The sequence below is a fragment of the Coccidioides posadasii genome, chromosome 5 (assembly GCF_018416015.2).
Source record: "Coccidioides posadasii str. Silveira chromosome 5, complete sequence".
NCBI classification, from domain to species: domain Eukaryota; kingdom Fungi; phylum Ascomycota; class Eurotiomycetes; order Onygenales; family Onygenaceae; genus Coccidioides; species Coccidioides posadasii.
The window spans coordinates 1,422,104-1,435,977 of record NC_089411.1 but is presented as its reverse complement, the minus strand read 5'-3'; the positions used below and the strand labels follow the sequence as shown (position 1 = coordinate 1,435,977).

Genomic DNA, 13,874 nt, shown 5'->3' with positions numbered 1-13,874 from the left:
ATTTTGGGTGCTCTCATGATATCTCTTCTTGTTGCTAGTTGTTTGGTTTTATTATATGTAATGATCTTTAGCATGTCTAGTCTTCTTTTTGTACATAGATTTGTTTGTCTTAGAGTAACTTTGCTTTTTTTGTAGATAATTCTTAAGAACTTCTTGTGCATTTTCAAGATTTTCCTCAGATTCCCATATTAATTCCTCAATAGAGAATCCCTTCCATTTCACTAGATAATGTTTCTTATAATAGTGCACTTTGTTGTCCAAGATTTTGTCTACTTCTCACTTATAATGGTCATCCACTAGTACTGTAAAAGAATGTGTTGGTGTCTCACCCATTCTCATACAGTATGGTTCCAGCAATGAGACATGGAAAATATTATAGATCTGGTAGCTCAGAGAGAGCTTCAGTTAATATGTGTTATTTTCTATAGCCTCTATCACTAAGAAAGATCTGTAGTACTTGTTATCTAACTTCTTACAAGAATATATTGTTTATAGATTTCTTGATAACAATATTACTTCATCATCAGATGCATACACTTTATCTTGATATCTTCAGTTATAGAACCATGCTTGGTTCTCTTTTGCTTTCATCAAATATTCTACCAGACTATCTCTTAACATGGAGATTATTTTCAGTTTTCCATCAGATATTATCTGTACATCATCATTATTATTAACTGACTTCTGAATCTCATCTGATTCTCTAGATTTGAAGCTGTACATTGCTTTGAACAAGAATATATGTGTTGTGAAGTGTTCTGACTTGTTGTATACAAATTCTGCATACACAAGCTACTTCTCCCAATCATCTTGTCTATAACTATAATAGAGATAAAGATATTTCTTCAAAATCTTGTTCAGTGTCTCTGTTTGGCCATCCATTTGTGGGTGGAATGTCATGCTAAGTTTTCATCTAACTTTCATGTGAAAATATAGCTCTGACCAGTATTCACTTGTGAAAACAGATTCTCAGTTCAAAATAATATTATTTAGAAATTCAAAGTCTTTAAATACTCTTCTGAACAGAAGATTTGCTATCTCTAATGTGTTAATCTTCTTTCTACATACAAGAAAACATGCAAGGTTCATAAATCAATTTACAATAACCAGAACTGCATTATATAGATTTCTCTTCTCTTTACTCAGAGAGACATTCATTATAAAGTTTATGGATATTGAACACCAGGAACCACTAGATGTCAGTAATAATACAAGTAATTTATATGATTTGTGCATTGAAGTTTTTTCTTATTAACAGGTTTGGCATTTGTATATATACATCTGAACATCTTGTCTCATTAATTATTAATTATATTTTTGCTGAAGCAAGACAAACATCTTTATTATATTAAAGTAACCTGCAAATGAGTTATTATAGTGGACTTATAGTAGTTTCTGCCTTAGAGCCAAATTATTAAAGATGTAGATCTTGCCACTCTTTATCAAAAGATCTCATTCATCTATTTTCCACTCTGACTGCTGAGATTCTGTCTCAGCAAATCTCACTTATACAGAGAGATCATCTCTCTGTGCTTCTAGCAGCAGATTTAATATATTTACAGTTGATTTATTATAGATCTTTTTATCTTTCATCACTATATTTGCATGCATATAGGGAATCCAGAATCTTCTGCAATTTCTTTATTAAGTCTCCCCAGCATCTCTGGCTGGTGCTCTCTGAACTGACTTAATTATCTTGATGCCACCAGGTCTCTTCTGTACTATCTCTATCTTACTGCTTTGGACAGCACAAGCAGCATATACTTGAATATCTTCTTCATTAAAGAAAGTTTCTTTAAATAAGTCCCACTCTGGAATACCATTCATATAATATTATTTGAGTGTATATATCAGCAGACCAATGTCTTCTTCTAGTTTGATATAATCTGATCTTCATAATAATGCATCAGCTAGGTTATGCTTTCCAGAGTGGTAGAGAATCTCAAAGTCATACACCCCAAGAACCTTTATCTATCTTACATATTGTTGTTGTACTATCTTGTTTGTGGACTTCATAAATGAACAAAGATTTGCATGGTCCATAATAATCTCTACAGAATACTTCATTTCTTTTAAGTACTACTGTTAATAAACAAATGCTCAGACAATGGCCAACATCTTCTTATCTGGTGTGCTATAAACTTATTGAGTCTGGTCAAACTTGAATAATTAGTAGACAACTGGATATCATCTGTCATCAAACAGCTGTAGTAATATTATATCTGCAGTATGTTTTAAAGCATCTGTTTCTAGACATATTCTACACTCTGGGTTATAGTAACAGATGACAGATTCTCTAGAGAAGGCTGCTTTTAATATGTAAAATACTTCTCTGGCAGCAGATATCAGAAGAAATAGTTTCTTCTTTTATTTATTTTCACTGTCTTTCAAGAGATTTGTCAATAATGCCACAATAACTGAGTACTTTTGTATGAACCTCCAATAGAAGTTCACAAAATTCAGAAATATCTAGATATTATAAAAACTTCATGGCAAGAGCTACTTTATAATCATCTGTACCCACTTTGGATCCATCTTAATACTCTCAGTATTAATGATATATTCAAGGTACAAGATTATTTATCTTTTAAAAGTGCACTTAGCAAGCTTTGCAAACAACTGGTATTCTCTTAGACACTTTATAACTAATCTAACATGCTTCTCATACTTCTTCTCTAAGGTTGAGAAGATAAGAATATCATCTAGGTAAACTACACAGCATATGTCAACCAGGCCTGCTAGTGCCCTATTGATATAGAACTGGAAGATTGCTGGTATGTTTGATAATCTGAAAGACATAATAAGATACTCAAAACTTCCAAACATTGTACAAAATATGGTCTTTTATTTGTCTTCTTCTTTGATTCTAATCCAGTAATAGGCATCACATAAATCTATCTTAAAAAAGTAGTGTGCTTCTGTCAACTAGCTTAACATCTCATCTATTAATAGTAAAGAGTAACAATTCTTCACTGTAATTACATTAAGACCATAATAATTAACACAGAGTCTGAGTTCTTCATCAGTCTTGAGTGCAAACAATACTGGAGCCCCTGCTGAACTTTATGACAGACATATCCAACTCTTGCATAACTTGTTCTTGATATACTCTTGTAGAATCTCTGTCTGCTTGGGTGATAGTTTATAGATTAGCATGTACAGAGACTTGTGGCTGTCTTTAAGAATAATTGAGTAACTAATCTTTATCAATTCCAGTAACTCTGCCACTTTTTCTTCTAAGAAAACATCTTTATAGTCTTTTAATCACTCAGATACTTCTGTCAGAACTTGATTATTATCTGATATGAAAATGATATAAGAGAGTTCATTCTTGATACACACTACTCAGAGAAATCTACCTGCATTCAGAAGTTCTACTATTTTCTCTAAGAGTCAGTAACATCACATCTTATTCTTTCAGTCTATATCTGGATTGAAATCTTCTAACCACAGCATGTCTAGAACTATATTTATGTCAACTATATTAATCACTGTGAATCTATATCTTACTATCTTTGTAGTCTTTATGGAGTTCATTATAGTAAGTTAGATCTTGTAGATATTATACTAATTAGCCTCAGCTCTGTTCAATATCTCAATAACTTCTATAAGTGTCTCTGGTTGATTTCAGTTTAATTGAGATGCCAGTTTGTAGAAGATACTGTCCACTGTAGTACCTGAGTCCAACAGTGCAGCTTACTTTATAAGATTATCTGATAGTGTAGTCAGTATGACTGACAGGCACATACTGTATCTGCTTGCCTTCTCTATTAGATTAACACCCCATCTTTCTAATGTTTGATCTGGGTCTTGCATGAGCTTTACAGCTCTAGTCTTTGCCTGATTCTTGTTCTTTTTGTCTGTCTGCTGGAACTTGTTAAAGCTGTTTGTACAGAACTTTGCTCTATAGTCTGATTAACTATATCTTAGGCAGAGCTCTTTATTTATTTATTATTTATATTTTTCTTCTGATATTTTTGAAAGTGATTTCACCAGTATCTTCTTTATTTGTGGATAATCTTCTTCATTGTCTTATTGAGATGCATTTTTCTCTGGAGAAATTGAGATTTTCTGTTTTTTTTTATTTTGATTCTTGTTCCACTGACTTTACTTCTTCTTTTCTAGAATGAACTCAATAAGTATTGCTTGTTCTTGTAATTTTATAACTATTTTTAGTTAATGTTGCAGTTTATTCAGTTCAGTCTGAATGATTAATCTGAGCTTTGTCTGTAGAAAGAGTATATAAAAGAATTCATCTGGTAAACTGTTCAGATTCTGTTTGAGTTCAGTAATATATATAAAAAACAAGAGTGTAAATTGATTCTCTTATTGAACAGTATCATGATAATACTGTATTATACCTCAACTACAAGTTATCTCAGATTCAATATTATTCTTACACCACATCTTGAATTTGTTTCATAACATGAGTAGTTATTTTCTCTTTATTCCCAACATTTGCTAATGCATCTGGGGTTTGTCACAAAAATAACTGAATGCCTAATTAATTCTGACTGCATTTAGTGTTTTTTATAATGATTTTCTCAGGCAAAACTGCTGTCTTATTAAAGCTAACCACAATTTGCACTTATTAAGTGATTTGCCATGGTAGTAAGATGTTTTTAAGAGCTTTACATCATCAAAATCATCTGACTTCTCTACCAGTCATGTGTGTAAGAGAAACTCTAAAGAGAAATCATTATTTACTATTCTCTGCTTGTATTCTATCTGCTTCTGCAGTCTGTATATCTTGTTTTATTTATATATATCTGCTAGATTCTTTTGCAGATGTGTCTTCTTCTCTTCAAAAATCTTCTCTCTTTAGATTTTATCTAATATATTAAGGAATGTATCTCTGTTGCCTGTATCATCTACTGGTGTCTTGCTGATGGTGGCTTCACTGCTACCAGCATCTTTATTAATGTTCATCTTCTTTATATTGGTGTCTATCTCTGTTAGGTCTGCAACATGAAATGTTATTATGGTTTGTCTTGTGAATCTTGATGACATTATACTGACTTAGACAATTGTATGTTGAAGTGTTCAGAATGTTAGAAGAACTAATTGTAGATTATGTAGAATTTTCCAGAATTAGAGATATGAAAGAGCTAAGTAGATATGATACCTGCAACTGATAAGAGGAAGTTGTGTGTAGAATATAGAGATTCTCTCACTTGAAGACTGAATGCTGGGGTTTTCATAATTCATGTGAATTATGTGATCCTTATATGTTCAGAGTTAGGGTCATGTGAATACCTCTGAACACCTGATGTTGTCTGATGCTTGGTTGGTCTAGATCTACATTTGTAACAGTTCAACAGTGCAGCTTGCTCTGTAAGACCATCTGGCAGTATAGTCAGTATAGCTAACAGATATATACTACACCTGCTTGCCTTCTCTATTAGATTAACATCCTGTTTTTCTAATTTTTGACCTGGGTCTTGCATGAGCTTTACAGCCCTAGCCTTTACCTGATTCTTGTTCTTTTTGTCTGTCTGCTGAAACTTATTGAAGCTGTTTGTACAGAACTTTGTTCTATAGTCTGATTAGTTATATCTTAGACAGAGTTCTTTATTTATTTATTGTTTGTGTTTCTCTTCTGATATTTTTAGAAGTAATTTTACTGATATCTTCTTTATTTGTAGATAATCTTCTTTATTATCTTGTTGGAATACATCTTTCTCTTAAGAGATTGAGATTTTTTATTTCTTTTTATTTTGATTCTTATCTTACTGACTTTGCTTTTTCTTTTCTAGAATGGACTCAATAAGTGTCACTTGTTTTCTGGCTTATATTATCTTCAATCTATAAGAAAAACTGCTAAGTCTATTAAAAATCATCAAATTAATCTACATCTTCATTGGGTTCCTGCACATGTAAATATACATGGAAATGAAGAAGCTGATCTAGTAGCAAAGAAAGCTACAGAATTGAATCAAGTTTGTTCTGAAAGATATATATCTCTTACTTATATAAAAAGACAAATAAAAGAACAAGCCATGATAGAGTAGTTTGAAGATCTTTTTAATAGAGAAAGTTCTACAAATCACTACTTTCAATTCAAAATAAAACCCAGATGGAAAGCATCTACTCTTTCTATATCTAAGAAGATATGGTCCACTATTTGCCAATTAAAGCTTGGTTATAGATATTTTAAATCTTATCTGACTACTCTTCCAATTTATGCTATTTCTGTAATTGTGTTGAAAATCCAAAGCATCTACTATTAGACTGCTCAGCTTATTATGCTGAAAGAAGAAAAATTCAACAAGAACTTGATATTTCTCAACTATCTTTAAATTTTATATTTGAAACTGAATTAGGCTTAAAATGGCTAGTTTTATTTCTGAAATGTACTGGAATAGCTACTAGACAGTGGCTTTCCCAAATATGCTAATTTTATTTCTTTTTAATTTGTATCACATTACTACAAGAATTATTATTTTCCTTTAAAATTAATATTATGCTCTATCTGCTATTTGACTTTTGTGGAGAAAGAACATCTCATATTGCCTTGAAATACTTTGAATTTTTTTCCTTTATTCAGTTTCTACAACGTATACTAAGTAAATCTTAACAGAGAAGCTGTTAGGTAGTCTTCATAGTCACTGACTGCATAAGACTATAATGAATAATAATAATAATAATAAATAATAATAAGTGTCACTTGTTCTTGTAATTCTGCAACTATTTTTAATTAGTGTTGCAGTTTATTCAGTTCAGTCTGGATAATTAGTCTGAGCTTTGTCTGTAGAAAGAGTATGTAAAAGAATTCATCTGATAGACTGTTCAGATTCTGTTTGAGTTTGGCAATGTATATAAAAAACAAGAATATAGATTAATTCTCTTGTTGAACAGTATTATAATAATGCTATATTATATCTTAACTATAAGTTATCTTGAGTTCAATATTATTCTTACACCATATCTTAAATTTATTTTATGATGTGGGTAGTTGTTCTCTCTCTATTCTCAACATCTGTTAATGCATCTGAGATTTATCATAAAAATGGCTGGATATTCAATTAATTCTAACTGCATCTGGTGTCTTTTGTAATGATTTTCTCAGGTGAAACTGCTGTCTTATTAAAGCTAATCACAATTTGTACTTGCCAAGTGATTTGCTATAGTAGTAAGATGCTTTTGAAGACTTCACATTGTTAAAATTATCTGACTTCCCTATTAATTGTGTGTGTAAGAGAAACTCTAAAGAAAAATTATTGTTTGCTATTCTCTGTTTGTATTTTATCTGTTTCTGCAGCCTGTATATCTTATTTTATTCATATATATCTGCTAGATTCTTTTGCAGATGTGTCTTCTTTTCTTCAAAGATCTTCTCTCTTCAGTTTTTATTTAATGTATTAAGAGATGTATCTCTGTTGTCTGTATTATCTGCTGGTGACTTGCTAATAATGGCTTTACTGCTACCAGCATCTTTATCAACATTTATCTTCTTTATATTAGTGTCTATCTCTGTCAGATCTGCAATGTGAGATATTATTGTAGTTTGTCTTGTGAGTCTTAGTAGCATTATACTGACTTAGGTAATTGTATGTCAGAGTATTCAGAATGTTAAAAGAACTGATTGTAGATTATATAGGTTTTCTCAGAATTAGAGATACAAAAAAGCTAAGTAGATACAATGCCTGCAACTGATAAGAGAGAGTTGTATATAGAATGTAGGGATTCTCTAACTAGAAGACTGAACACTGGAGTTCTCATACTTTATACCAATCATGTGATTCTTATATATTCAGAGTTAGAGTTACATAAATATCTCTGAACATCTGATATCATCTGATACTTAGTTAATCTAGGTCTACATTCATAACAAAGATAAAGAGAATAATAATGTTTGCATCAAGATATAAAAAAAGAAAGAAAAAATAATAAAAGCAAGAAACTTTTTATTTATACTTACACTGCAATACACTAAAGTTGCTAGTTTCACAACTTGTTAATAGATAATCTAACAACAGACACCAAATAATATAGTAATTAGACAAGTAAACAAATAAAGAAATATGTAACAAAATACTGAACTTTTGTAATAAAACAACTACTGTTCTATAGTAAAGAATATCTACTGCAACTAGTAGTGATATATGCATGTGAAATATCTATATAAATAAGTAGTAGAAATGCAGAAGCTTGCATATTCAATAATTTATAATGCTTTACTAATAATAGAGAAGCTATAATGATGATGTATAAAAAATTACTTTAGTAGCTCTATACTTCAGACTCCAGAGTCTGAGATCTCTGAAGAGAAAGATAGTATTATAAATGTAGATCTAGACTAATAAAGTATTAGATAATATTAAATGTTCAGAGGCACTTATATAACTCTAACTCTAAATGTATAAGAATCATATAATTTGTATAAATTGTAGAAGTCTTAGTGTTTAGTTTTCTAGTTAGAAAATCTCTATATTCTGCACATGACTCTCTTCTATCAGTTGTAGGTATTGAATCTACTTAGCTCTTTCATACCTCAAATTCTGGGAAAACTTATGTAACCTACAACCAGTTCATCTAATAACAGACTACTAGTCTTAGTAAATTACTTGTTAAAATAATATCTTTATCAGTTTAAACTGACAAATTTTCTTCTTCTTCTCTCTTCAATACTGAAGTTAATGCTGTTACTTTAACAGTATTAGAAAAGCTTGTGTTCATTCAAGTCAAATAAAAAGAGCTTGCAAAGCATATATTCCACTCTATCAAGATAGATTGAACTGATTGAAGATCATATATTCAACTTATACTAATATAGTTATATATATAGAATATTGAAAGAACTTTGGCCAACATTTACCAGAACTTAAAGTTTAATTATTTATCTTCTGCAGTCAGTATACTTGATGTAATATTAAGATGAATTAAACTGACTTTAATATTTGATAACAGAAAAAGCAAAAGATAGAAGAAATCATTTGCAAATCAGTAGTTAAGATAAACTGATTTACTGCTGCTTTGCTCTCTGCTGTATCTGCTTCTTTCTTCTCCTCCTCTATTCTAATTATGTCTTCTCTCATTATTCAGTTGCAGTCAAATATATCTGTATCAGATCTGTCTCCAACTGAAGACAGTAAAGTCAATTTGCTCAAAAGTATAATCAGACAGCTCAAATGAACTCACTCTGATGATTCTTCTGCACTGGTCTTATACTCTGTCCTCAAACCAGAGACTTCAACTGGTGAGAAGACTTTTGAAATTTAAAAAAAAAAAAAAAAAAATTCATTACAATTCAGGTTGTGTGGGTGGTTGTGTAATAGTTAGTTTCTAGTAATTGAAAAGCTTTCAAATCAGGTTCAAAATCCTCAATTGGTACATCATATAAGTATTCCAAATTCTATACATTTCAGACCCTTTATACTCCGTATGTGTATTGTAAATATATGGTTGATCTACAGTTTCAAGCTTGCGACCTGTGGTTCAACAGGTTGTGTTGGATAAACGGTTTCCGACGGTTGCCCGAAAAGCTCATTTTCCCGGTATGGTTTGACAAAAGCAGCGAGGTATGTCGATGATCAACTTGTAGGTTTTCCAGCCTTGCCTTTTCATATCCGGACCAATCATATTGGCCATAGCCTGCCCCCTTGCACAGGGTACAGCAGCCGCACGGACACGCAGATGTACCATTGGCCTCTGCTCTTTCGGTAAACTCGCATAACAGCTTTTTTTGATTTATCTTCTCTTTGAAAGCTTAAGCGCCCTGAATTGCTGATCTATCAACAGCTGCTTGGACCTCTGATACCCCTCCATGCAAGGGGGCTTGGTCTGCATTGAAAAATGGGAGATTCGAGTCGCTAAGCTGCCTTGTGCTGTCCCCGTGGGCCTACATTCTGGGCAGAGCTTCGGCGCTTCTCGCTGCCCTCGTTCAATTATTACCTCAGACCTGTTATGCATGAACTATCACATCACCGTCCAATGGACGACCTTAGCGCCCAAAGTTCCATCCAAAAGTGTGATGCCGGTTGACTGGCGCCAGCGAAAACTCCTCCTCGTCTTGGCCAGTCTATTTTAATCCCAGACATGAGAACCAGCAGGATTGGAGCTTCTTCCATTGCATGCGGCTCTGCCGGGGTCAATAGCCACTTGCAATGTGGGTGGTTGGACCATGATCCTTTCTTTCCATTGCAGTTATTGGGGGATCGAGTCAGCGATCTGATGGCGGCGAGGCGACCGTGAGAAAGCTGAGCAGCACTGGGCATGGGGAAGCTGCCTTATTGGTTGCTCCAATGTCATCTTGACACATGTGATGTTTTGAATTCATGGCCATATTTTGCGGCGCGGCACTGAATTTTCGGCCTGGCCAAGAGCACTGCAAGGGGAAATTGCAAGCAAGCAAGGATTTTTCAGTGATGCACCTTGCCTGTGAGCTCTTAGCCACTTGTCTGCCAGAGTTACATTCCCTTTGGAGTTCTCCTCACACCCTCCATCCCTCCCCTTCGGGATAACCTCAGCCTATGAACCATGCGCATGATGCACCAATTTCAATCTCCATTCGATCATATTGTCCCAGTCGATGAACTAATTTTACCGCCCATCCTTCCAATCCCTGGATACCTCGTTCCCACCATGTCCTGGTCGGAGCCTAAGAGTGCTGCCACAAACCTCTTCTACAGTATGGAGTATAAGCTATAAAAAGATGGAAGTGAATTTTGGCGCCTGTTATCTGGAGTCCTTGGAATCTTTCTGGTTGGTTAGATTCAGATTGCCAAAAGTATTTGTTCGCTGAGTTTCATCTTCGCGCGTCAAGGACAGCGGTGCGTGCCATCCAATTATCTTGCCTAGACTATGTGCTGACCTGCCGAGTGATTTGGAAGCAGCGCGCAACCCTGGATATGATTCTTACCTGCCAGCGAGTGTTAGTGACGGTGGGCTGGGAAGCCCCAACATATAAAGTGAGCGTGGCCTCCCATCCAAGTCCTCAAAAACCGCAAAACGAGATTCCACACAACGCCTTTATAATGAAATCCCATACTACATTTTTATCGGCATCCGCATCTCGAAATGTCTCTATCCGACCTCAAGGTTAACGGACTTTATATCATTTTATTTATAAGGCATGATCCACCAGTTCAGGACAATTTCCACTGGGGCCTCTACCTCCACCGTCATTCTCAAACCGGCGGCACGAAATACCATATCAAGCAGCAGGGCGCTGGCTGGATAACTGATCATGGGCCTACTGCTGGAGTTTTCAAATCCTTCCTTCTCGTGCGTCTTTTTAGGATTGCTGATATTCCGGCTGGTTGGGAGGGACATGTGGATCAGACCATAAGGATGTATGACAGCCAGATAAATAATCCGGATATTTCATGCTGAGTCTGGTTGCTTTGGGTTCTGGCCCTTCTCCAGAAGCCTGTCAATGGTCAGATTATTCTGAAATGCGACAATTTAGCGGCTCTGGAGACCGAAGTTAAGACCTGGGGGAATGCAAACGCAATGGGCGCTGCGGTGAATGAGCAGCCAAGGCCTATAGGAGCCTCTGCATTGTGCGGACTGTAAACAGCGTGAGTATCCTATCTAAACTCCAATTACAATAGTATCTCACTCATCCTTTATATAGGGCCTCAGAGGAATGTGCAAGTCTCATGTTTCGAGAAACCGTCAGGGGAAATGAAGACTCAGAAGGAATCTTGTCGAGTAGTGGGGGTATTTGATTTATCGAAATTATATTACAAGTAAAGAAGTCACTGATATGCACCCTGTTGCCCTTTTCAATTCTATGTCACCAGGAATACGAATCAACTGTTAGAGAAGTCAACGCCCGTTCACAATCCAGTTCTGCCATGTATGGGCCGCCCCCAAGCCCTATCACAAAGTTGTACCACCAGTAATCTTTCGGAATGAACCTGAGTGCTGTGGTAAAGTCCCAATACTCAGGGCACCAGCCCGCCGACTCCCAGTCCAAAAAGCCTGTAATTTGTCCATTTTGTACAAGGATGTTATGGTGCTTGAGGTCGCCGTGTGTGAAAACAATACGATGAGGCATCAGATCCATTTTTCTGGCACAATCAAGTGCATCCTTGTATTCTGTTTCTGATGGGAATCCGCCTGACCAGGCAGTGCTCCGGAGGTATTCATTGAACTCTTGTTCTGACTCAAAAGGGCCAACAAGATGATTAGGTACACGGACGCTCCTAATAGCTGTGCCCACCAAAGAGCAAATTCTGTTCTCCCCCCACGGACTTTTCCATCTCCGGACTGCTTCCAAATAACCCTTTAATTGCAATTGGATCGAATCTCGTTCAGCATCACTTAGTGTTTTGTAAACTCGGCCAAGTTCATCACCAGGGATATGAGTCATCAGAATTGATACTGGAGCATGCGGAGTATCTGGATGGTCTCCATAGCAGATCACCTTCGGAACTGGGAGACCTGCTCTTCTGGCAACCTCCATTGTCAAGACTTCTTCTAACCGAGTACCATCGGACCACTTCAGAATCAGCCCAAATGGAAGCTGAGCAATCTGATTATCAAAAGTAGCCCCAACCCAGCGACAATAAGACTCAGAGAACAATCTCAGATATTTGTGGATAATGCCCCATAATTGGCGTACTTTAGGGTGGGTCGCGCGAGGTGTTTCTGGTATTTTGCTGGTCACTGTAGGTGAGATGTGATTTGGCCAGGTAAAATCTGGCATAAAGCAGCGCGGTAGTAATGAAAATCCCATCATGATCGGGCGTGAGGTTGTCAAGAAAGTGCAAGAGATTGAAACGGAGCGTTGAGCTTGATGAGAGAAGAGAAGGTAGAGATGTTAAAATATGCTTTCTGGGTTGACGTGTGCCGGCCCGGGATAGGGGCAGTGCCAAGCCTGCTCCATGTGATTTGAGATCAACCTCACATCTTAGATGGTGAATTTCAAAAAGAGGAGAAGTGAGAACTCGGCCAGGTGTACCAGTCTGCATTGAATGGGTGGGGCTGATATGAAAACGAAATATCCCAGTTTGCTTGCATGAACGCCCACTGGACACCGCATGTGCTGGTAGTTCTTGATGGTCCAACAGGGTACATACTCAGTGAAAGTGCGTGGCTTGGAGGATTTGATGGTGACAATGGATTGATAAATACTACTTGGAATTATGCTTTACCTGCAAGGCAATCTTCTACCATGCAATCTCAGGTGCAAACTCCATGATATCTTTATGGTCTATTCCAGACTGGCAGAAGCCGCGCTCCAAATGAAGCAAGAATGAGGAAAGCCGTGTGTAATGAAAGTTGCACCTAGAACATTCTTCTATCTTTGGCTTAAGGGATATTGAGTGATGATAGCAGACAAGTGCTTGGTTTAAAGATTCCCCAAAACAAACAGTATAGAAAAATGCTGGCGGCCACATCCACCAGCGGACCCATCAATGTTGGAGAAGGAAAATCTATGATCCGACATCTTGCTTTCTGTCGGAGCCACTAAAATGATTGCCTTGAGGGAAGCCCGTCTTCCATGTCTCTATTGGGAAACCGAAGCAGTAAAGATCCTTTATTCTCTAATAGAACAACTCTTTTATTTGGGATACAATGAGCATAAAGTAGACAAAAATAATACCAAGTTAACCCCAAATCTAACCCTGAAACACTAGTTGCATCACCTAATATCCTTATCTCGACTGTCTGTTGATGATCTCGTACATGTTGTATCTGGCTTTGCGACACAGATTCTCCAACACTTTTTTCTGCTCTTTGACCTGAATCATCACCAGCTTATTTACTTGTCTAACATACTCTGTATCTTTGTCAGCTTCTCTGAATGCATGTAATAACCCTTCATTGGTCTGATGTGCATTCTGTAATCAAATCTGAAAGTTCCAGTTCACATCCTCTCCAGCTCTCCTCATCTCAGACATATGTTCTTTGAGAAGATAGTT

The 13,874-nt window shown here is 35.9% G+C and overlaps 2 protein-coding genes across 2 annotated transcripts; one reads left to right on the top strand and one right to left on the bottom strand.

The window, feature by feature from the left end:
- Window positions 1–11,019: 11,019 nt before the first annotated feature.
- On the top strand, window positions 11,020–11,672 carry D8B26_008351 (uncharacterized protein; the record flags this gene model as incomplete). Its single annotated transcript, XM_003068109.2, has 3 exons — window positions 11,020–11,226; window positions 11,368–11,513; window positions 11,579–11,672. 3 exons carry the CDS (start codon window positions 11,020–11,022, stop codon window positions 11,670–11,672), a joined length of 447 nt encoding a protein of 148 aa, XP_003068155.2.
- Window positions 11,673–11,740: 68 nt separating this feature from the next.
- On the bottom strand, window positions 11,741–12,710 carry D8B26_008350 (uncharacterized protein; the record flags this gene model as incomplete). The annotated part of the gene is made up of 1 exon (XM_003068110.2): window positions 11,741–12,710. Exon 1 carries the CDS (start codon window positions 12,686–12,688, stop codon window positions 11,741–11,743), a length of 948 nt encoding a protein of 315 aa, XP_003068156.2. The 5' UTR covers window positions 12,689–12,710.
- Window positions 12,711–13,874: the final 1,164 nt, after the last annotated feature.